We start from the raw sequence: 22,266 nt of genomic DNA, 5'->3' as shown, positions 1-22,266 counted from the left end.
AAAGAAAAAAAAAAAAAAAAAAAAAAAAAAAAATGCATAGGGACAAGTTGAGTTTGATCAGGTGAAAAATGTTCATAAATTTTAAAGAAAAAATATTTAATTATCCATTAAATACCTATGTATATATATCAGAGATAAAGAGTACATTGAATGCATCTAAATAAAGGTGTGGCCTCACAAAGATCCTCACGGAAGGTATTTTAATATAATTGAAAAGAGTGATTAGTAACTAGCATATCAAGTGGTAATAGGGTGCTTTTTAAGGAGCGTTAAAATTGTTTAAGTAGTTCAGACCCAACAGGATTCCTCACGTACTATTAATCTGCTTCAGCAAACCCTTCAGCTTAACTCATTATCTTCAATTCCAGGAGGAACTAATGAGGTTTTACTGTAAAAGTAGAAAAACAAACATTTCAAATGATAAGATTTCAGCATCACCTATACCAAAAAATTAGTAATGAAACTTCAGTTTGGAAAGCTACTACTGTACAATGTAGCAAGGACCAAATGTTCACACAGCCGGAAGGAGAACCAGGTAAAGAGCAGGAAATCCTCACAGTGGATTATACCAGTGGTTCCTTAACTCATTAGAAATACAACTGCAATCTTACAAACAGTAGAACCACTGCTTATTAGGAGGCACTAAATTTTAAGTTTCTCAGTGGGAAAGCGTATTTTTGAACGCAGTCACAGTGGGGAGCTGTGGAAAATGTTAGGTTTCAACATGACACATTAGCAGCAAGATGCATCTGCACTTCAGGTTTCTGAATGACATGACTACAGTCAAAATTGAGCAAAGAAAAACCAAAGCAACCAATACATGAACCCTGAGCTTCCACATTCCCCTTTCAGGTGAGACACTGAGGCAGACCATCACTATCCAGGAAAATATGGCTCTCGCTACAGTTAAACCTCAATGTCTCTCCCAAGTGGAGTGCTTATCAAATAAGTTATTCTAAACCATGTATATTTAACTTTGGAATGATGGAGACACACAGATACATATAAACATCAAAAGGATCACTCTGCTCCACATCTGGGTCCAAACCTGTCCAGGCTTGGTGGAATATTAAGTGGCCGGGGCCTGATTAAACAATGAGGATGCAGGAGCTCAGATGGTGCTAAATAAATCATTAGGAGACAACCAAGAAATGACTGTGCAAGTGTCAGGAATTGGTCACAAACAATAAGAACAGTTAAAATATAATTATCCCAACAAGGAAGACAAGTAAAAAACAATCTTTAGAAAGAATCGAGTCACTGAAATTTGATTTCTTGTTAGTTGTTGCCATTTGTTCAGATGAGGTCTTGAAGGTTTTCCATTTTTTCTCTCCACCCAGTTCAAGAACACATGGACTAGAAATCTGTGATAAGAATTTAGTAAAGTCTTTCCCCTCCTGTTCTTCATTATGCCAATGCAAGCACTAGAAAATTCCAAACAAAAGCAAGTTAGTGGTACAGAAAGTTCATGAACTATCTATGTGAACATTAAGCACAACAAAAATGACCCAAAAGCATAAGACTATGTATGAGCTTCTCACTGTGGTCAGTTTCTTTACTCTGTCAGGCTAATCGAAAGTTAAACTTTAAAAACTAATTAAAATCCAAACAAAAACTGTTCTTACCAGTAAGAATCATATCCCTACCCAGCCCTAGACATGGAATTGGGAAAATGGCCAGCTCAGTGGTGGGCCAAGAAGCTTCTACCCAAAGAGAAGACGAGCATTCCGGGAGCTTACCACCTCCCAGGTCCAGATGCTCATCGCCTGGCCCACTTAACACAACTCATACCCCATTAGCCGAAGCAAAAGCTGGAAGGCAGAAAACAGACATACCACTTATAGCTTCCTGTGCAAAGTACTTGACATCCACGTCTTCATCTTGGCCTAGCTTCTGCAGTACCGGCTTAACTTCCTCCTGCAAAGCACTAAAATGCAATGGTATCATCTGTGAGAGGCAGTCTTCTGAGCCAGAGAAATGCTTTAGGTGTGTGTGTATATATATATTTGCTCTATGGTAATTTTTAAAGTTTAAAATAAAAAAAAAATCTTAAAACACCTATAATATAAACTTGACAAGTATTAAATAATTTCTCAGAATTAGCTTCGAACAATGATCCACATATGTACACAGCTTAAACATTAAAGTCAGAGTAGACACACTCAAAACTGGTTGTTAAATTACTCTATTATTTTCTTTAACCAATCCCACATCTTAGGTGAAGTGAAAATCACCAAATTTAATTTTAGCTATTTCTGCCTATATGGGGTGAAATTTTAAAAGTATTTTAAAAAAAGAATAATACTAAAATCTTACTCGGTATCTAGAATTGGCCCAATTTTCTGTAGCGATTTGGCCACATTGAATCGGACATTTGCTACTTGATCTCTTGCCATTTTCAATACAACAGGCAGCATCTGCTTAGTGGTTATTTCCTGACCACAGGCTTCAGATAGCGCCTAGAAAAAGAAATAAGACAGCACATTAAAAACACTTTTATTTTTCTAAATATCCCCAAATCTAAAGAGACAATATTTAATAAGAAAGTAACTGGCCAACAGGAAAATGTTTCTAGTGTGAGCATGTGAATGAAGGATACAAGGTAGCAAAGAATCCCAGAATTAGACCAGAATTCACAACTGACTTGACTACAGATTTTAACACAAACTGAAAAATTGACATTTTTCTCTCATCTCCTAACTGTCCAAATTAATCAGTATAAGAAATATAGTCCAAATAGAAGGCAACATATTCAGAATTCATAATACAGTACTGAACAACTGGTTTAACATCTGAGCTTAGCAATAACAGCTATGTAATACTTACGTTAATGCAGAATAGAGTGGTCATTCTGTGCAGGTAATTAGGATCATGTGCCATTACTAACACTTTGGGAACGATGGTATTTTGGGCCCACTCTTTACCAAACTTCTGCACTAGTTTCACGAGGCCGTTGGTGGCAGCTTCACGGATGGCGTACACTGCAGAAGGGGTGAAGGTCACGTTATTCCAGCAGCAGCAAGAACAGCTGAGAGAATGACAGAGAGGAGGCTATTTAGAGGCCTCTGTTGTCATCTATACAACAGCAAATAAAAACTTAAGGCTGACTTGCTTTTTTTTCCCTTAAAAATGTTTGTTGAGACAACATGTCAAATGTCTTCTATGGATATATGTGCCTGCTTTAACCTCATAATTCCCTATGAGGTCATTTAGCAAAGATGTCATAAATCTAGATAATAAAGGCCTGAGCTACGATCTTCTCAACAACTAGTTGCTACATACAGCACTCAACAAAGACCGGTGTGGCAATGCTTCACTTTACATGTCTGATACGACTCAAAATCTGGGCTTGGATAACAAATCTAGAGTGGTGGGTACTGACTCCTTATTCTACTTCTCTCTCCAGATGGGCCCAACCCTCCTGGGTGACAGCTGTGGCTTGACAGCTATCCAAGCCACAGCTCTGACCCTGGACAATTTCTACAAGGCTTTCGGACAGGAAATACCCAGCTCTTCCCAGCCCATAGATCCTTTTAGGTAACGCCACTGATGAGAACAGGCAAGACAGCTTAGCCAAGGAACTATATAATTTATTACCAACATGCAACCTGACCAAAGCCTGTGGGAGCAGCAACCTACCAGGAATATCTAGAAGCACTCGCTAAGGAGCAACTCAAGTGAACTGTTTTACCCCTAACACAAATTCCCTCCCTTCACACTCACATTCTTTGTCTTGGGCACACCCTCCCCCGCCCCCTCCCCAACCAACCTCTTCCCATCTGTGTCTTCTCCTCTCATTGTTTTTTTTTATTTGCTTGAGATTTTTCTCATCCTAATGCCATTACCACAGGGAAGGGATCTCACTGCCAGAGTAACCAGAGACGGAGCGCTCGGCCTTGACCCAGACCTTAACTGCACTCAACTCTACTTGGCCAGATGCCTACTATGTTCTTGGCTTCTCTCAATTTTGCTGTGAAAAGAATGCAAACCATTCCACAGTTCTGCCTCTCCTCTCTGCTTGTTTTGTCTCTCTCCCTCCCTCTTTGTCCCTCTCCCCTCAAGGTCTGGCTGACTTGCAACTCCTCTGAATTTCTAACACACTCTATATGCTCACTAACTTTGGTACTTTTCCCTTCCTCCTATAAAAAATAAATTCCCCTTCTAAATTCCTCCCTCTCGTCAATACTATCCACTCAACCGTGGGAAGAGAAGTAAGTGATGCTTCTTCCTTATAGTTCTCTGGATTTTCCACAATATCCTTTTAGTAGTTTAATAAGCAGAAAAAAGTTTCCAAAAATTTAATTGATCTTTGATCACTACACGGCAGTTATCTAAAATGTGAAAACAAAACCCCATGTGATTAAGTATAGAACAATTTCAGAGCTGACATTTCATTGGTTCAAAGAATTTCATTGGTTCAAAGTTGCAATGCCCACTTAAGTATGCTGCTGCAGAAAAAGACACAAGGGTCTCTGTTGCTCCCAAATTGGAAAAAAAAAAATCAGAGAAAAAGGAAGTATTAATTAACCTGCATCGACAGAACAATCCTACATGGAAAAGGAGTCAGGAATTCAATTCTTCGTGGAACAGGAGGATTTTAAAAGTTCCTCAGAATAAATCTATAATGCTAACTTTCCAAGAAAGTATGGATTGATCTTCTGGGACTCACTAACATTAAATATTTATCAGAAATAATATAAACACTTTATTTCTAAAAAGAGAAGACTGCCTTTCCTATGATTTGCCAAACCTCAGTTTCATTTAAGAAGAAAAAAATTAAGCCATAAAAAGGTAACTTTGGAGGACAAGAAAAATAGAAATAAAATCTTCACAATCTAGTTTGAAAACAATGAAATTATCTACATATATACGCCTTTATGAGATGTGCATTTTTTTCACACCCCTCCTCTTCACTTCCTTAACCATATGATCTCCCATATGATCCAACTATGCCCTCAGCAAAACCACCTACATGTACAAGCAGACACAACATCCCCACTCCTCCCACAGAGTCACCCATAAGCACCCACAGATACGTTCAGTACATAAAGTATACATAAGAAGCTGTGGAACTGAAGCAGGATACCCAACTTATCCACCAAAATATTGAACCAAAGCTCACAGGACACTGTAAGTCCTCAGGGCCCTCATCTGAACAGATCTCAGACCACACCGAAGCTGCCAGGTCTAGACATGGGGCTGGCACTGGATCTCACTGGTACAGAGGTAACCCCTCCTACCCACTTCTGCCCAGCAGACAAGAGGAGATACCCAGACCTGAGACCTTGTCAAAAAGTCAACTGCTAACAAGTTAACATGAAGTGGCTTTATATAAAACATGAATTGCCTTGTATATTTTGATAAGCAGCAGTTCCAGCTTTTATTTGTAACACAGTATGTGGCACTAGAGGAAAAAGATTCTGTGACTGTTGAAATGAATTATGCTATAAATGCAAAGAAAAGGTAAAATACTAAAAAAATCTATTTTCTAAATGCTGTCCTATCTGACCCTGCCCTGAGTTCTCAGCTCTCCCTCTCTTAGTATCATGGCAGCAGCAGCCAGGGTACAGGAAGTAAGCATGCCTTTCACGCAACCAGAAATCTGGGACCTCTCTATCCTAGGTCACAGCTGACGTCTTCTACTCCTAGACATCTTTATTGCACCACTGTATACCTCCTTCTCTATGTCACCTCAAAGAAGACAAGTAGCCATTTCTTCCCCCTAGGCCTTTCTTCTGATTCCAGTCCCTGTCCAACCCAGTCTACAGTGGCTGAAGACACAAAGATGGCATGGCCGAGTAGAAGACCTTGAGATAAGAAAGGCATGAATATGTGTATAAAAGAGACAGTCTGAAAATAATGTAACAGAATGAGAAATAGGGCAAACAGATTTTTCAATGAAGAAAATAAAATTTAAGATAGAAAAAAACTGGTAGAAAATTGAAATGTCAAACTTGCGTTCAGAAAAAGCTAACTGGATTTTAATGAAAGCCTGTCTTCATCCCTGTACTGGTAAAACAAAATATGGTCAGATTAGGATTCCTTTCTAAAAAGAAAATATATGAACAAAATGGGATATATGCAAAAACATGGGCCTTCCATTAACTTATTTACTTACCATGGTCCACAAGCCAGGCCATACATAAAGAATTCAGCTTCTCATCAAAGAATTCCACACCCTATGGATACAGAAGATTCCATTAACGTCTCCAAAGTTTAGAAATCAAGATGTACTATTTATATTACACCAATGTGACCTGAAAGCTAAAAAAAAATGACTTATTTCCAAATAAGCTGAATTCATGGACCAGCCAGAAAAAGAATACCATGAGATTTGATTTACAAACTGTAAACCTATTTTTATTGGATAGAAGTCATAAAGAAGAGCAGAAGTGAGTCGGCCCAGGCATTGCTGAGTGGGAGAGAATAGAGTGGCCTGGAGCCAGATGCAACACTGCAGATGAGTAGGAAGAGTGCAGCATGCACAGGCTGCCAAACAATCTCTAGAATATTTGTAAAAATGAATTACCAGGAAAATACCAGTCAGTAATATTAATAATTCTCAAATTTTCCCCCTTTTGGTTAATATCATAATAAATCCTTAAGGATAAAGAACCTGACATCAAGAGACAGACTTATCTCCAGCTAAAGAGAGTACTCTGGGATCCATGGGAGAAAGCAGAGAGAGAATCAAGCAGGCACAAGAGTACAGTGAAGTGGTCCCAGCACAGTCACAGTGGAATCATCCTACTTCTCTCCACCACTGCTCTCCCCCACAACGGTGGCCGCACCAGCACAGGCTGCAGACAAGCTCCTCGAGCTGATTTGCACAGACCCAGCACCGTGGGACGTCACATCATGTGGGCGATCGCTGTGAACTGTGCTTTCCCAGCACCTTCCTCTTGAGGTCTACGCGTTCACAGTCTTTAGCTTCTTTGGATCCTAAGAAGTTTCTGACCAGTGATTATGTATTTTCAATAAAGAAATGCAATTAAAGTGCTTTGAATATATGATAAAATGGCTTCATAATACTAGATTATGAACAGGCTTTATTTTAGCACACCCTTAGATTATTACCATGTCCGCTCTCAAAGACTTATTTTTCATTTCAGATCATGGATTTTTCTTGAGTCTTAATTAACTTTTATTTCCTGATTCTTGTGGTTTAGCCTTACGTTCACTCACCATGGTCCATAAGCCAGACCATACATAAAGTCTTGAAAGAATTTTATAAATTGACTACCTGAAATAAAAGTCTTTACGGATTTTTTTTTAAGGATAAAATATATAATAATATCAAGAAGTTGAAGTTGTATAACAAAATGTTTCTGACTGATACATGTCACCTCTGCTAGACAAGCATAAGGCAGCCAAAGTCACCCGGTGCCTGTTTCCATATTGTTTCGAAAGTTCACTTTATATCACTTCACTTTTACAAAAGAGCTGTAAAACAATACGTGTCTTCACTAACCAAAAGAAATCTGAAGGGGATTTTTTTTAACAAAAAAAGGTGAAAACAGCATTCGGCATTTGTCTTGCAGCGAGTCAACGAGCCCTTCGACAGGCAGCGTGCACCACAGCAGCAAGAGTGGCCCCGCCAAGCTCCTTCCCCTAGAACTACACTCAGCATCTCAGCATCAGGCCGCCATTGCTTTGAACTGTGTCTGTGAGCATCTGTGCTTTATCTTGATTTACTTCCTGTATCTGTTAGCAAGATGTGTCCTAAGGTAATTGCTTCTTCGCTTTACGCCATTTCAGCTTACAAAAGCTTTCTTAGGAATGCTCTACTTTCAAACAGTAGGGGAAACCTGTACACTGATAATCTTTGGCATCCATTTTGAAGAATGGGACACTTCAAATTTGATAAAACATATGACGTCACACACGCACAGACACATTTCATAAACTAAGTATACCAAAATAACAATACAAATTCAGTGATCCAAGAAAAGAAAAAATAAATCCCATATGCTATGATATGAAAGGAACAGAAGTGGGGTTGAAAGAGGGGAAACAAACTGTATTAATGTTGGCTATAAACTGACATATTACTAGCTTTCTCAAAAAATTTTCAGGTATTCATTTTCTCAACAATCAACAAATGTTAAGTGCCTGATTAATGCCAGGCACTATGGTAAGCACTGGAAATCAAACACTGAACACAGTCCCTGCCCTAAAAGAGATCAGTTGTCTATCTCCTCAACTAGATTTTAACAGACAGTTATAATATACTATAGTAAGTGCAACCAACATGGTGAGGGCACATCAAATTTAGAACTGACAAGGCTATCTACTAAAAAAGAAAGGGAAGGATGTGGCTATAAAACCCAGCACTGAAATTTTAATTAATTTGAGATCAGTACAACTATCCATGAATCTCAAAGAGTAATGTGATAATGTGGACTTTGGCCAAAATACTAGCATTACAAACTTCAACAGTCCTTTTTTATATGGAGAGTCCTCAACTCCCTTTAACCAGGATGTAGGAAAAGTGGTAACCAGAGACATTTTGTGCAGAATATAGGCAAACAGGGAAGCCTCCCTGAGCAAAAGTCAAAACTGATTTATCTCAAAACCATACTTCCCTTTCTTCTGAGATAAATATTCCTTAAATCACAGAGACATTTAGTAGCACAAAATCTATGTGACATATACCAAGAAATTAATTATATTCTGCTATGGCTTTGCTTTCAGATAGTGGGGAGGTGAAATGTATTTCTATAATACCTTTTTATTAGAAGTTAATGCAGGGCTTCCCTGGTGGCACAGTGGTTGGGAATCCACCTGCGAATGCGGGGGACATGGGTTCCAGCCCTGGTTGGGGAAGATCCCACATGCCACAGAGCAGCTAAGCTCATGCCCCACAACTACTGAGCCTGCACTCTAGAGCCCGCGAGCCACAACTACTGAGCCCACATGCCACAACTACTGAAGCCCACGTGCCTAGAGCCTGTGCTCCACAACAAGAGAAGCCACTGCCATGGGAAGCCCGCGCATCGCAACGAAGAGTAGCCCTCGCTCGCCGCAACTAGAGAAAGCCCGCGTGCAGCAACAAAGACCCAATGCAGCCAAAAATAATAAATAAATAAAATTAAAAAAAAAAAGTTACGTAAAGTTAAAAAAAAAGAAGTTAATGCACTGATGAAAATGCAAACCACTCTACAGGCAACTAAGAGAGACCATACTTTCATGAGTCTAAATGAACATAACCATAGGAGCTACATGGGCCTCCTACTTGCCATGGTAAATCTGCTCCACTATCTGATGCTATCCTTCAGTTCACAGAGCACCGATACTCACCAGCTGGCCTGCCAGCAGTGGCATATACTCAATGATGGCCAGCCGGACCCTCCATTTGGCATCTTCAGCCAGCTCCACTATGGCAGGAAGGAGTGATTGAGAGAGCTGCCGGATTCCAATCACTTCATTTACACAATCCAAATTAGAGATGATGTTCAAACGAACTTCAGGACACTGCAAGTACACAAGCCCCAAAAGACCACATGTAAAGATCAAGTTCTCTGCCCAATATTCTCCTACCAACACAATGAGTAAATAAAATTTAAAATAAGAAAGTATTGACTCAGGTGAAAAAAGTATTGTCTTGGAAGAAATACTTAACACTGAGTACACAAATAATTCAAAGCACATAATTTAACTGATCTTAACCAGAACTTTCAATGAAAAATCTATAGAAAGGTAAAGGGCATAGGCTATGAAATCAAATTACATGCATTCAAATCCCAGATCTACCACTGCTGAGACCCTGGGTAAGTTATTTTACCTCTGTGCTTCACCTTCATCATCTGTAAAATGGGAATAATAAGATCCACCCTCATAAGACTGTTGTGAGAATTACATGTAATAATAATACATGCAAAGCATTTATAATCATGCCTGGCACATGGTGTTAATAAATATTAGCTAATGTTATAATTTTGATATTATTATATTTATATTTAAATGAAAGAAACTTATCAAACAAAGATCCATTAAGTTTAAAGAGAAAAAAAAGCAGCAAATATAAGCAGGAATTAGGCAGAGAAGATGGAAAGACATTTTTAAGTCTGTATCAAATGGCCCATTTTCTGGGGAACTTATAACCCCATGCCCAAACATTGTCAATGGTTTAAAATAAGTTACTTTGTTGGGTTCTATCTCAGTGAGACCCCAAACAAAAACCAAACCAAAACACTGACTATCAAAGGACAACAAAATTTATAGCCAGACTTACCTCATCCTTTAACTGAGCTAAAAAAAGAGGTAGAAGATGTTCAATGGTATTCCCTTTGCCCAAAATCGTAGACAATCCCATAATTACAGAAGCTAGAGCTGTCTTGACATGTTGATTTGTGTCAGATACTAATTCCTAAAACAAAATCAAAATTAAAAGCCTTTCTTTTTTTTTGCAAGACAATAGAAACTTCCATACCATTTCACAAGGAATTTTTAAAAGACAGCACTATTTCAGTATTGATTAGTTGATAGTTTCCTCAGACCATCTGTCAGATAATATAAACCTATGCACCAAAGAGCACTTTACACTTATAAAGCACTAATAAGTAATAAATAACAATGTCACATGTTAACATATCTGTCCCATTCATCCCTGGTCCACGTTTAAACTCAAAGAGCTTTAAGAGAATACTGATACAAACAAAAACTGAGGTAAGGTTTAACCTTCATATAGGGCAAAGTGAAACAAAAAATAAACTAAAGTTAGGTTTACCTTTATATAGGGCAGAATTTGATTCATAATTATGGTCTCTCTACCTTCCATGGGCAAGTTCTCACAAAGTTCTAAAAGAGATAAATAGAAAAAAAAAAATGCTTATATAGAGCCATTACAAGGAGCCAAATGAAGAAATTTAACTGGGTTTATCAACATTTTCAAGTTAAATCAAATCATATGTTTAAGCAAGTAAGCTCCAAGGAGGAAAACTGGCTTATTTTAAATGCACTTTTTGGTCAATCTATATGCCACTGTGTACCACACCAATCCAACCTGGAAATGCCTTTTTTTTTTTCCCTAAAAACAGAAACAGGGTAACACAGCCGTTTGGTTTTAAATATAAAGGGAGTAGCTTTATGTGACAATGTAACATTTCAACACATTAAAGTCATCTCTATTTACTTGAAAACATAATCTAGAACAAAAAAAATACAAAATTCACTGACACAAAAAGTGCACCAAAGTGAATGACATAACTACAACATAAACTGATGCCTTAACCTTTCACTTTGTGGGCAGCAGCTGCTCGGACTTCAGCTTCACAGTCTTTGAGTAGGTTCTGAAAGGCGGGGATGAGGTCATTTAGGGTGATTTTGGGACCCACAGCTTTCTGGAGCTATAAAAGAATTTGTACAGGTTTTAATGTATTCTAAACAAAATAAGTAACATGAACACACAAAACAGCGCAATCTTCAAGTACAGACAGTCCCCAACTTATGATCGTTTGACTTAAGATTTTTCAACTTTAGGATGGTGTGAAAGCAATACACGTTCAGTAGAAACCAAACTGCAGATTTTGAATCTTGATCTTTTCCCAGGCTAGCGATATGCAGTACAATCCTCCCGTGATGCTGGGCAGAGAGGGGAAGCCCCAGCTCCCAGTCAGCCATGCAATCACCACGAGAAACAACCGATACATGTAAAACCATTCTGTTTTTCACTTTTAGTACAGCATTGAATAAATTACATGAGATATTCAACACTTTATTATAAAATATGTTTTGTGTTAGATGATTCTGCTTAACTGTAGGCTAATGTAAGTGTTCTGAGCACATTTAAAGTAGGCGAGGCTAAGTTATGATGTTCAGCAAGTATTAAATGCACTTTCAACTTGCAATGGGTTTATCGGGACATCACCCCATCCTGAGTCCAGGAAGATCTATATATGTTTTTGCCATGAGCACTTCCAATTCAGAAATTTTTGGTACAACAGCAAATCTGTGGGTTTCTGGTTTTTTTCTTTAGTACTCAAAAAATGTCAGTGCAACAATTTTACCTCTGAAAATTTGTCAGCTACCATATAGCGAACTCGCCAAGATTTATCTTCTGCTGCTTGTCCAAGTGTAGGCATCACCAAAGCCTCAAGGTCATCCTCAGAAAGTAACTGAGCAATACTGACACAAGCTTCCACAGCTAGGAGGCGCACTGAATCCTAATGAACAAAATTCCTTTCCGTTAGTCAGATAATATTTACTGAGAGCCACGCGGCAGTGTGTGGTGTGTGGTAGTGCCGTGGGTATCATTTAATTAAAAAAAACCAACCACACTATATGCAGCTCATGTATTTATGTCTTGAAATAGCTGCTCCCTTTGCCTGGAATGGCAGGCATGTCAAAGCCATAAAGGCAGAAATGACTGTTCTCTGAGCGAACAGCAAAGTAATGACGTTAGTTAGAGTGCAAGATTTTTATTAAGGAAAATGAAAATAAAATGTGAAGATTAAGTGAAAAAAGAAAACATTTTAATGATGTCTCTAAATCCTCACTATAAGAAGTTGAGGGATAAAGATGAAAAACAATGCTTGTACAAGTTGTTTACAACAGATCAGAACAGAGAAAGAGAATAGGGCATAAGGGTAAGGGAATGACTTAGGAAGCTCAGTTTTTAAAATACTCATTGTAGGATGGCAGTAATAGGAGTTTAGGCATGAGATAATGACTTGGAAAAAAATACATAGAAAAACAAATTTTAAAAGTAATTTAAAAAAAACATTCAATTTAAATGTTGATGATCAAGGACAGAATAACTTTGAGGTAGCCAAGCATAGAAAACCCAGCAGAAAAAATTAGGTATGGGATTAATGAACTCAGCTTCCCAAATGTAAACCACCAAGTATCAACGTAGTACCTATATGTCCTTTGCACAAGTGGAAGTATATAATTAGACAAATCAATGAAAAATAGGGAATTGAGACTATAGATTTGGGAATCATAAATATATTAGTAGGAACTGAAAATACATAAACATCTGAGCACCCAGAAGAAACAAGACAAAAATTTTAAGAGTATGTGTGTGTATATATACATAAATATTTTATATATGTAACATTCCTATATGCGTATATCTAGGCATGTGCAAACACACAAGGGATAACAGCGACTCCAACTTTCCGAAACACTACACGTTTACAGATCAACAATAACTTACCCTACGCCCAAGATACTCACTACTCTATCTAAAGGAACAGGCTAAAAAAGGCAGAACTAGGTTCTTGGTAGTAGCTATACAGCTATTTTCAGATTCCAAAAATTATGAAGAATCAAGGGATTACCATCATCTATGGAAATATATACCCATCAATATTTGTTCAATTAATCAACTGCTTCTCTTCCAGAACTCCTGATTTTCTTCCCTATACCTGCTACTCCTCCCAGAATCTTCTCCATCTCAGCAGTGACACCAGCATCCACCCAGTTGCTCAAGCCAAAAATCAAAGAGATCTTGATTCCTCTTCCCTTCATCCAATTCAATCATAGTTCTACTGACTACCTCCAAAACTATCTCCAGTTTCTCTCCATCTTCACTATACCACCCTAGTTCACCACTGTCTCCTGCCTGGATTATTACAAAAGTCTCCTAACTTGTCTTGCTGTTTCTACTCTCAACCCCACCTTACAATTTAGTTTCCACCTGGAAGCCAGAATGATCTTTTAAAAATGTAGATTACATCAAATCATACCACTGCTTAAAATCTCGGTGTATTCTCATTCCACCTAGAAAAGAAAATCCAAACTCTACACCCTTGTGGTTTAAAGGTCCCCCACAATCCAGCCCCTGCCTATCTTCTCCAAACTCATCTCTGATCAGAGTCCCTTTCGCCCACTAACCTCAGAGCCTTTACACTAAGTGTCCTCTCTTCCTGGAATTCTCTTTTCCTGGAGCTCTGACACCCTAGGAAAGGGCATGGCTGGCATTTTTCTTTCATGTCTCAGTTTATGCCACCTCTTCAGGGTCCTTCTCTGACTAACTAGTCTAGAGGATGCCCTACAATCACTCCCCACCACTGTGTCATCCGACTCTATTTTCTTCATAGTATTTATCCCCAATGTTTTGTTTGTTTATTATCTGTTTTCCTTCATTAAATTGTAAACTCCATGATGGCATGGTCCCTGTGCACCCTGTTTAACACTGTAAACCAGCACTAGAACAGTGCCTGATATGTAGAAGGTGCTTGATAAATACTTTCTCAATGAATGACTAAGGCAGCAGGAGCAATTCTATCAGTAGTCAGAGTGAATATACACACACGTATTCTACAACTAAGCACAATATTTTTTTGAGCATCCATTGCTGCTAATACCACAACTAGACGTATCTCTTGATGAAAAGTAACCTCCACCTACGAAGTGATTTTATCGCCCCCAAAATATCAAACCTAACTCTCCTTAAGCGTTTAGATCAGAGCTGGGGCAAGTGCTGGCCAAATCTGAAAAGCAGCAAGTTTCTGTAAATAAAATTTTACTGGAACGGCACCATGCCCATTAGTTTACATATTATAGTGTGCTACATACAACAGCAGAGCTTTGTAGTGACAACAGAGACTGTCTGGTCCACAAAGCCTAAAATATTTACTATCTGGGCCTTTCACAAATCTCCACTCTAGATTCAACTACCAATTTTGCAGGACAAAAGAAAATGTTAAATTATACCACTGGAAATGTAATCAACGAGATCTCAAATGAGGATTCTAAACCTGTACTGTCCAATACGACAACCACTACCCACTCACTACCTACTTCTGTGTGCCTGAAATGTAACTAGTGCCACATGTTTAAAGGATAGTTATTTTGGATATATTGGGTTAAATAAAATATATTATTAAAATCAATTTCACCTGTTTTTTACTTTTTAAAACGTGGCTACTACAAAACTTAAAAGTAACAGTGGCTTACATTGTGTTTCTGTTGGATACTGCTGTTTTAAACTATACTGTATGAGTAGTAAAAATGCAAAGAGAAGTAAGGAGGTGGTTACCATGAAAGTCAAGATGAAGCGTTAGTCTTAAGGGGGTGGAGAGTGAGGAGTGGGAACTGGGGAGCGGGGTTGTGTTTGGGAAAGGAGCCCATGCTGGGCTTCCAGGGTAGTGGCTGTCAAAGCTCTATCTCCTTTCATGGATGAAAGTCACAAGATGACATTAACTTGTAATGATTCATTAAGATGCATATTCACTTTGTGCTGTTTTCTACATATTATTTTAATAAATTTAAAAAATTATTTTGAAAGATTTACCATCTTTAGATCTAGAAGCTGAAAATAAGACTCATGGGTATGTATCTGCTGCTCATGATCCTGTACACATAAAGTGATTCTAGGGCAGCAACTAGGCAAAACCTGAAGGGCTCTTCTTCTGGAGTCCAGGAACTCTGGGGGCTGATCCTCCAAAGCACCATACAGAAAGGCAGTGCAGCTTAGCAGTGAAGGCCATGAACTCTGGAGCTAAACCGCCTAGACTCAAATCCCCAGTCCAACACTGCTAACTATGCAACCTTGAGCAAGTCACTTCAATTTCCTGTGCCTGTTTCCAATTATGTAAAATGGGGCATCTACCTAATGGGGCTGTCGTGAGGACTGAATTACTTGCCATATGTAAACCACTTAAAACAGGCTGAGAAAGATTTATTTAGGTGCTTGCTAGTGTATTATTATTGCTATTTCTACACCAATGAGATCCAGATCCTTGGATTTATAACTGCTATCAAGTGAAGTCATCCTATACACTCACATAAGAGGATGCAGAGGGTCAAACAGCTTTCCCAATACATGCTATGCTTGTTTATCTGAAAGCCAAAAATTCCAGGAAACACTACTCTCCCATGACAATCTAGCCTGCAGTGCCCAAAGGTATGTTACCCTTTAATGCAGCTTTGGTGTTCCTTTCTAATTATGGCTCCCATTTCCTTTTTGACACCCCCTTCCTTTTAACAGCTGCTAATGTAAAAGAAAACTGTGGTCCAGTTAAGAAAGAATTATAAGGACACTGAGATGGGTCATATTAAACTTTATCCAGGCCAGAATTAACTATTAATTCTGCAAAAAGGATCCTATCATGAGAACCAAAACACCCAAAGAAATTCTTAAAATTTTAAGAGGAGCATATCTGTGTACTTTAATTACTAAGAGTTAACCTACCTGTTCATCGGAAGCTAGATTAGTGAACAATGGAACAATTTCACTTTTCACACTGTCTAATTCCAAAACTTTTGCAAATTCACCCAATTTGGAAGCAGCAGCACGTCGTACCATTGGTGTGTCATCTGAGCACAAGGAACGGAAGTGCCTGCAGCAAATAAAATAATGAAGGTATTTCCTGTCAAATGCCATTGATTAAGCATCCCCCAACGCACACAGAAATTTTAGAGGTTTTCTCTTACAAACATCAGGGATTAGACTTCTACTCATAGAAGTAACAAAGGAAAACCCACGGGTATATTCAACTGGACAATAAAAAGTGGTGTCATGAATCCGACTACCCTGATACCAGTCACTCACGGGTAACAGGGTACTGTGTAACTTGTCAGCTGTGAACTCCCAATAACCCCAAATAACTAAAATATACCATATCTTACTGTCTAATTTCTGCTTTGACAGCATTTGAAGCCCTGGGATAGCAAACGCTGAACAAACCACATGCAGATGTGCGAGAGGTAAACCAATCCCCACTTGCTAGGCGTTTCACCAGAGGGACAAAGTGAGCCTCCAGGGCCACAGGAGTGTGCTCCTGGGAGATCTGCCTCAGGGACTCCACAGCCTTGTCTCGAACCACGGTCTCTTCCACGGTCGCCAGACTTTCCAGAGGAGGCTAAATAGACCAAAACGGAAAACCAGAGAGAAAACTTACTCAATCAGGTTAGATACAGATTATCACCTTTTAAAGTGACTGAAGGGAGGTGGTACATGTAACCAGAATGTTAGCTACATCACACCAAATGGTTACTTTCAGTTCACATGGTGATAACATATGGTGTGTCCAACCTGAAGACACGACTTCTGTAGGACAGCCAAGATCTCATGTCCCAGATGGCAATTCCCAGATGGTGTCTACAAATGACACAGTAGAAGAGACTTGACACAATATTAATATTATTGTGAGCTGAATCACTAGATTTAAAAGCTATGTAGCAGGACTTCCCTGGTGGTCCAGTGGTTAAAACTCCATGCTTCTACTGCAGGGGGCGTGGGTTTGATCCCTGGTTGGGGAACTAAGATCCCACAAGCCGCACGGTGCGGCCAAAAAAATAAATAAAAGCTTTGTAGCCAAATTCAGACAGGATCATGTACACTTCCTCGAGTAAGTGCAAAAACATGACCAACACTGGGCACCACAATTACATGAGGACATCTCATCAGGACACTGAGTCCACGGCCTTTGGGTTATTATTCTACCATTCCTGGAGGTGGACCTGTGTCCACTGTCTCCACACCAACCTATAAAAGGCTGAGAACAAAATCCTTTTTTCAGAATACATCCAGAATCTTCCCATGAGCCACACACAGTGGGAGTTTCCAAAAGAACAATTAAGTGAAGAGTGCAGAGGTGGTAGGAAACCTTGCCTGCAGCTTTAGAAACAGAAGAGACCAAAGGGGCTGGTCTGGACTAGGATCAGTGAGTGAATATAACACAGCCCAGTAAAAAGTGACAGAGGGCGGGTTCTCTGAACCTCTGCCTTTCTGGGTTTACACTCAGTCCAGGCAAACGCAGCATATACCATGAGGTGCAAATGTTAAAAACAAAACCCACATGTAGAGCTGACCAGGAGAGTGAAACACAATTATGAGTCAAAGGAGGGATGTGTGTCTATCCAATAATACATTTCAAAAATTATTTGATACACAGAGGTAGAAAGTACTCAGCTTTTCTAAGAGGCATTTCAGAAGCCCTTTGAAAAAATACTGCTTTCTGACTTGTAAAGGCCTTTCATGATCTGTCCACTGCCATCTCTGACCTCCTCTCATGCAGTGTCACTGGATAATCTCTATCACTACTACAGGGTAAGGCAAGCTCCTGTCTCTTGATGTGAACTCTGCCTATCTCTCCATGCTCTTTTCCTATGCCCCCGGACCACCACTTCTTCCAACTCTAGCACCAACACTGTATACTCCTGCAGTCCAACCGGTTCCATGCTTCCAAGGCTCTTAAACTCTTTCTTTTAAAATGATAATTATTGTTATATTCTAGCACTGAGGATACAGAAGAAACAAGAACACAATTTCCTTGCTCTAGTGGAGTTCACATTCTTTTTTTGTTTCTTTTTTGGGTCTTTTGATTTTATTTTTTTTTAATTCATTTTATTCATGTATAGTTGATGTACAATGTTGTGTTAATTTCAGCAAAGTGATTCAGTTATACATATACATACATTCTTTTCCATTATGGTTTATCACAGGATACTGAATATAGTTTACATTCTAATGGAGGAAGATAACAACTAGTCACGAAACCAGCTAGACGGTGTTGAGTGCCAAAAAAAAAGAATAGGATGATGTGATAAGGGGTGAGTGGGGATGCAATTTCAGGTTGAGTGGTCAGCTGAAGGCCTCTCTGAGATGCATTAAGGTTGATATGTGAATGACAAAGAGACAGCCCCAGGAAGCTCAAAAAGAAACATTTTATTATAGGGAATACCTAGGGCAAAAGTCTTAAGGCAATAAGCCTGGTTTATTCAAAGAACAGAAAGAAGACCATTGTGAATGGAATGAGGTTATTATGAGGGGACACATGAGATAAGCTCATAGGGGCAAGTTTTGTAAACTAAGGTACAAGCTAAGGTAGAAATTTGGGATTTTTAAGAGCCCTGGCAGGTAGTGAGTGATCCACCCGCTGGGTGAAGAGTGAACTGTAGTGGTGGGGCGGGAGGCATGAGTGGAGGGCAACTAGTTAGAAAGGTACTGCAGTAATCTAGAGGAAAGATCACGTCGTCTAGAAAGACTGGAGGGATGAAGAGCTAGGCGGCAGTAGGGATGAAGGAGAGTGAACTGATTTGGAACATACACAGAATCTATAGGAGTTACTAATGGATTAGATGTGGGAAATGAGGGAAAGCAAATTCAAGAACGTCTTCTAGGTTTTGGTCTGTGCAACTGGGTAGACGGTGATGCCATTTACTGCAACGGGGCAACTAATTAGGAGGCATATTTGGGGGAGAAAATTGATGTTGTTTTAGATGTTAAATTTGAAATGCCTGTCTGACATCCAAGTAGAAAAATCACAGGCAGATACATAGAGAAAGACAGAGATATTTATATCTATCTTTCTACATATATCTATAACTGGAGTTCCATGGAAAGGTAAGAGGTAAAGACAGAAGTCACAAGAGTCAGCATATAATACAGACAATATTTAAGCCCTGAAGCATTCAGCCCTATCTTGTCTAACTGGCAAATTCCTAGTCACCCTTCAAAACCTAGTTCAGACATTCTCTCCCAACAGATCTTCCCTGATCACCCTGGGTTAATCCCTTTCCCTTCTCTATTACTTGAATGCCTTTTATGTGCTTCAAATTTTTCCATCTAACACCGCACAGTAACTATTTGTTGACACATAAGGACAGAGGCCTCATTCCATTCATAATGCTCTTCTTTAACATTAACATTGTAACTGCAGTGCCTGATATAATAGGTTCTCAATAAATGTCAACTAAATTAAACTGAATTCATCAAATTCGCAAAGTAAGCCAGAAGCAAAAGTTACAATTAAAGACAAAACTAATAAACATTCCCAAAGCCATAACATTGCTAGATGAGCATTAAGATCTCCACTGCAAGGGGGAAAAAGCCATGAACAAAAACCATCAAATCCTTTTTCTCCCGACCTCTAAATTAACAAATCTACAGAGGCAAAAAAGAGGGAGAAGTTCTTTAATTCATAGTCAGAAAAAATAAGAAAGGGTTAATTGAGTCCAAAGGGCCTAGTTATTTGTCCTCTCAGTAGCTAACACTGTGACTATCCATAAAAAGATCTGCATAAAAAATGCTGCAGTGTGCCTATCACCAAACAATATATCATTTATACTACAAAAGTTCTAGAAGGAGAGTAGGCAGAATATACTCACCAACAAACAGTGGGCAAAGTCAGGACCTCCCACCAGGCCAGTGAAATTTCCCAGCTGCTCAGCAAGAGCTAACAGTACCTCATCTTCATCATAAATTGTATCTGGAAATGACAACAACCCAGTACTCATCAACAAGGATATCCGGGCCAGAGCTGGACACTCACACAAAACTAGGAATAGACTCAGTATGTAACTAGATGGTCTGTCACAGTCCTAACAGCCTTTTCCTCCTTCTCAATCAAGAGTCTTTGTGGATCTGTTTTACAGAATGAATTAGAAATCCATAATCCATATCAATTACTTTCCTATTAGCTAAATAGTTACGGTCTGAATATGTCTGGCCACAAAATTACAGTATATGCTGTCCTGTTTCTTCATGGGAAACAGCAGGCTCAGTTTAGTACTTACTAATACTGTGGGTAACAAATTCGAAAAAAATAGTCAAAGTTTTGAAAGCCACTGGAAAACAGAAATGCCCATGCCTTTCCTCCAAGAGTCACATACCTGTAAGGAAAGGCAGCAGTTCAGTTCGTGTCCTTTCTACTCCAAGTGCTAGAGCAATTGTTGATAATTTCTTAATACTATTGAGACGGAGCTTTAAAAAAGTAGAAAGAACGAAGTCAAGAAACAGTTGTGATTTAGACCAAAAGACAGTAGTTGCATGCTTCCCTGGTGGCGCACTGGTTAAGAATCTGCCTGCCAATGTAGGGGACACGGGTTTGAGCCCTGGTTGGGGAAGATCCCACATGCCGCGGAACAACTAAGCCCGTGCGCCACAACTACTGAGCCTGCACTCTAGAGCCCTTGAGCCACAAATACTGAAGTCCCCGTGCCTAGAGCCCGTGCTCCGCAACATGAGAAGCCCGCAATGAAGCCCGTGGGCAGCAATGAAGACCCAACGCAGCCAAAAATAAATAAAATAAATTTTTTAAAAATGTGAATCATTTAAAAAAATTTAATAAAAAAAAGACAGCAGTTGCAAACAGGTGAGATAATAACATACAGGTAAGGATGAAGAAAACCTTTAATTTAGATTTTATTCTTTGAGGAACCTCAAGAACAGTGGAACACGCCTTCATTAGCTAAAGGAAGATTTCTTAGGAGAAACACGTTGACGGGCCCATTAAAGAAATGAACGAAAATACAATATTCAGAAAAGTGAGACAATTTTAAAAAGAGAACTTTGGCAGTGGTGAAGCAGGTGAAACGGTTGAGTACAAGCCCTGCCTTTCCAAAGGAAAGTTCCATCAGAGTTGATACACCGCCTCCTCTAGGTTAGTTAGCCATCCAACCTAATTTCTACCCCACAAGCCCAGCGGAAGGCAGTCATTCACCTGCACTTCACTGGGCGCCTTGGCATCCTTGCAGCCCGCTCCAGGCCCTCGCGGTTCCGCTCCGCCCTCCTCCCGCTCGTTCAGCTACAGACAACCCGCCCAAGGCTGGACGCGGCGTTCCCACCGCCCGGCCCGGAAGGAGGGCCCAGGAGGGAAGCCGGTTCCCCCACAACCGCCCCGGACCCGGTGCGACGCCGGGCCAAAGCCTCAGCGGGCCGGGACAAGGGTTGCTGGAGAGATTCCCGCCCCGTCGGGTCGAGCCACCAGAATCCCTCACGGATCTCTCCCCTCCTCCCTGTCAAGCTTCTGCTCCGAGTCCCAGCTTTCAATCCCCGGGCCTCCCCTGCCCCGGGGCGGGCCTTCCCCCTTCCCTACCACGCGCCCGGCCGAGCCCGCCTCCGCTCCCCGGCCGGACCCCAGTACCTGCACGTCCTCATTGCGCAGCTCGTCGATTAATACCGCGATCGGGTAGAGCGAATCGTCTCCATCTCCGCCCGCTGCCCCCTGGCCCATGCGGGGCCCCGCGACGCCCGCCATGTTCTTTCTCCTCCGCTTGGTCGCCACCGCCCGCTTCGCGCCAGGCCCCGCCCCGCGCCCAGGCCCCGCCCCGCGCCCGGAGAGGCGGGGCTAAGGCCCTGGCTCGGCTGGTGCTGAGGTCGGGGAACCAAGTGCCTGGCCGGCCGGTGGAGGCCCCATTCCGGACCCCGCTGCCGGAGGTGCACGTCTGAACTCCAAAAGACAGGTGGGCTGAGAAAGCGAAAGGAGCCCGCGTGTCCTCTCCCCAGGCAAAAGAAACAGGGGCGGGGATTCGTCCCGCTCATGATGATCTGAAGGCGTCGGGGACTTACCTGAGTGAACCATGCTGTGCCCT

General features: G+C 40.3%; 1 protein-coding gene across 4 annotated transcripts in view; it reads right to left on the bottom strand.

The window, feature by feature from the left end:
* PPP2R1B (protein phosphatase 2 scaffold subunit Abeta) overlaps positions 1 to 21,990 on the bottom strand; it is a 36,370-nt gene extending 14,380 nt beyond the window's left edge. The window contains exons 1-15 of one of the 4 annotated variants that reach the window (XM_007464658.1): positions 21,819 to 21,951; positions 20,566 to 20,656; positions 20,062 to 20,162; positions 16,579 to 16,811; positions 16,142 to 16,289; positions 12,009 to 12,164; positions 11,234 to 11,348; positions 10,730 to 10,800; positions 10,235 to 10,369; positions 9,301 to 9,474; positions 6,119 to 6,179; positions 2,827 to 2,981; positions 2,317 to 2,459; positions 1,836 to 1,927; positions 879 to 1,424 (exon numbers count right to left, since the gene is read on the bottom strand). In XM_007464658.1, the coding sequence (XP_007464720.1) occupies positions 1,408 to 1,424; positions 1,836 to 1,927; positions 2,317 to 2,459; positions 2,827 to 2,981; positions 6,119 to 6,179; positions 9,301 to 9,474; positions 10,235 to 10,369; positions 10,730 to 10,800; positions 11,234 to 11,348; positions 12,009 to 12,164; positions 16,142 to 16,289; positions 16,579 to 16,811; positions 20,062 to 20,162; positions 20,566 to 20,656; positions 21,819 to 21,932 (1,806 nt within the window). In that variant the 5' untranslated portion in view covers positions 21,933 to 21,951 and the 3' untranslated portion in view covers positions 879 to 1,407. Of the gene's footprint in view, positions 1 to 878; positions 1,425 to 1,835; positions 1,928 to 2,316; positions 2,460 to 2,826; positions 2,982 to 6,118; positions 6,180 to 9,300; positions 9,475 to 10,234; positions 10,370 to 10,729; positions 10,801 to 11,233; positions 11,349 to 12,008; positions 12,165 to 16,141; positions 16,290 to 16,578; positions 16,812 to 20,061; positions 20,163 to 20,565; positions 20,657 to 21,818 lie in introns of those variants that run through there. The other 3 variants (XM_007464657.1, XM_007464660.1, XM_007464659.1) reach the window with 3 other exon arrangements.
* Positions 21,991 to 22,266: the final 276 nt, after the last annotated feature.

This window comes from Lipotes vexillifer, unplaced genomic scaffold (assembly GCF_000442215.2).
Source record: "Lipotes vexillifer unplaced genomic scaffold, Lipotes_vexillifer_v1.1 scaffold785, whole genome shotgun sequence".
Taxonomy (NCBI): domain Eukaryota; kingdom Metazoa; phylum Chordata; class Mammalia; order Artiodactyla; family Lipotidae; genus Lipotes; species Lipotes vexillifer.
Note: the sequence above shows the minus strand (reverse complement) of the source record. Positions and strands in the feature narration are given on the sequence as shown.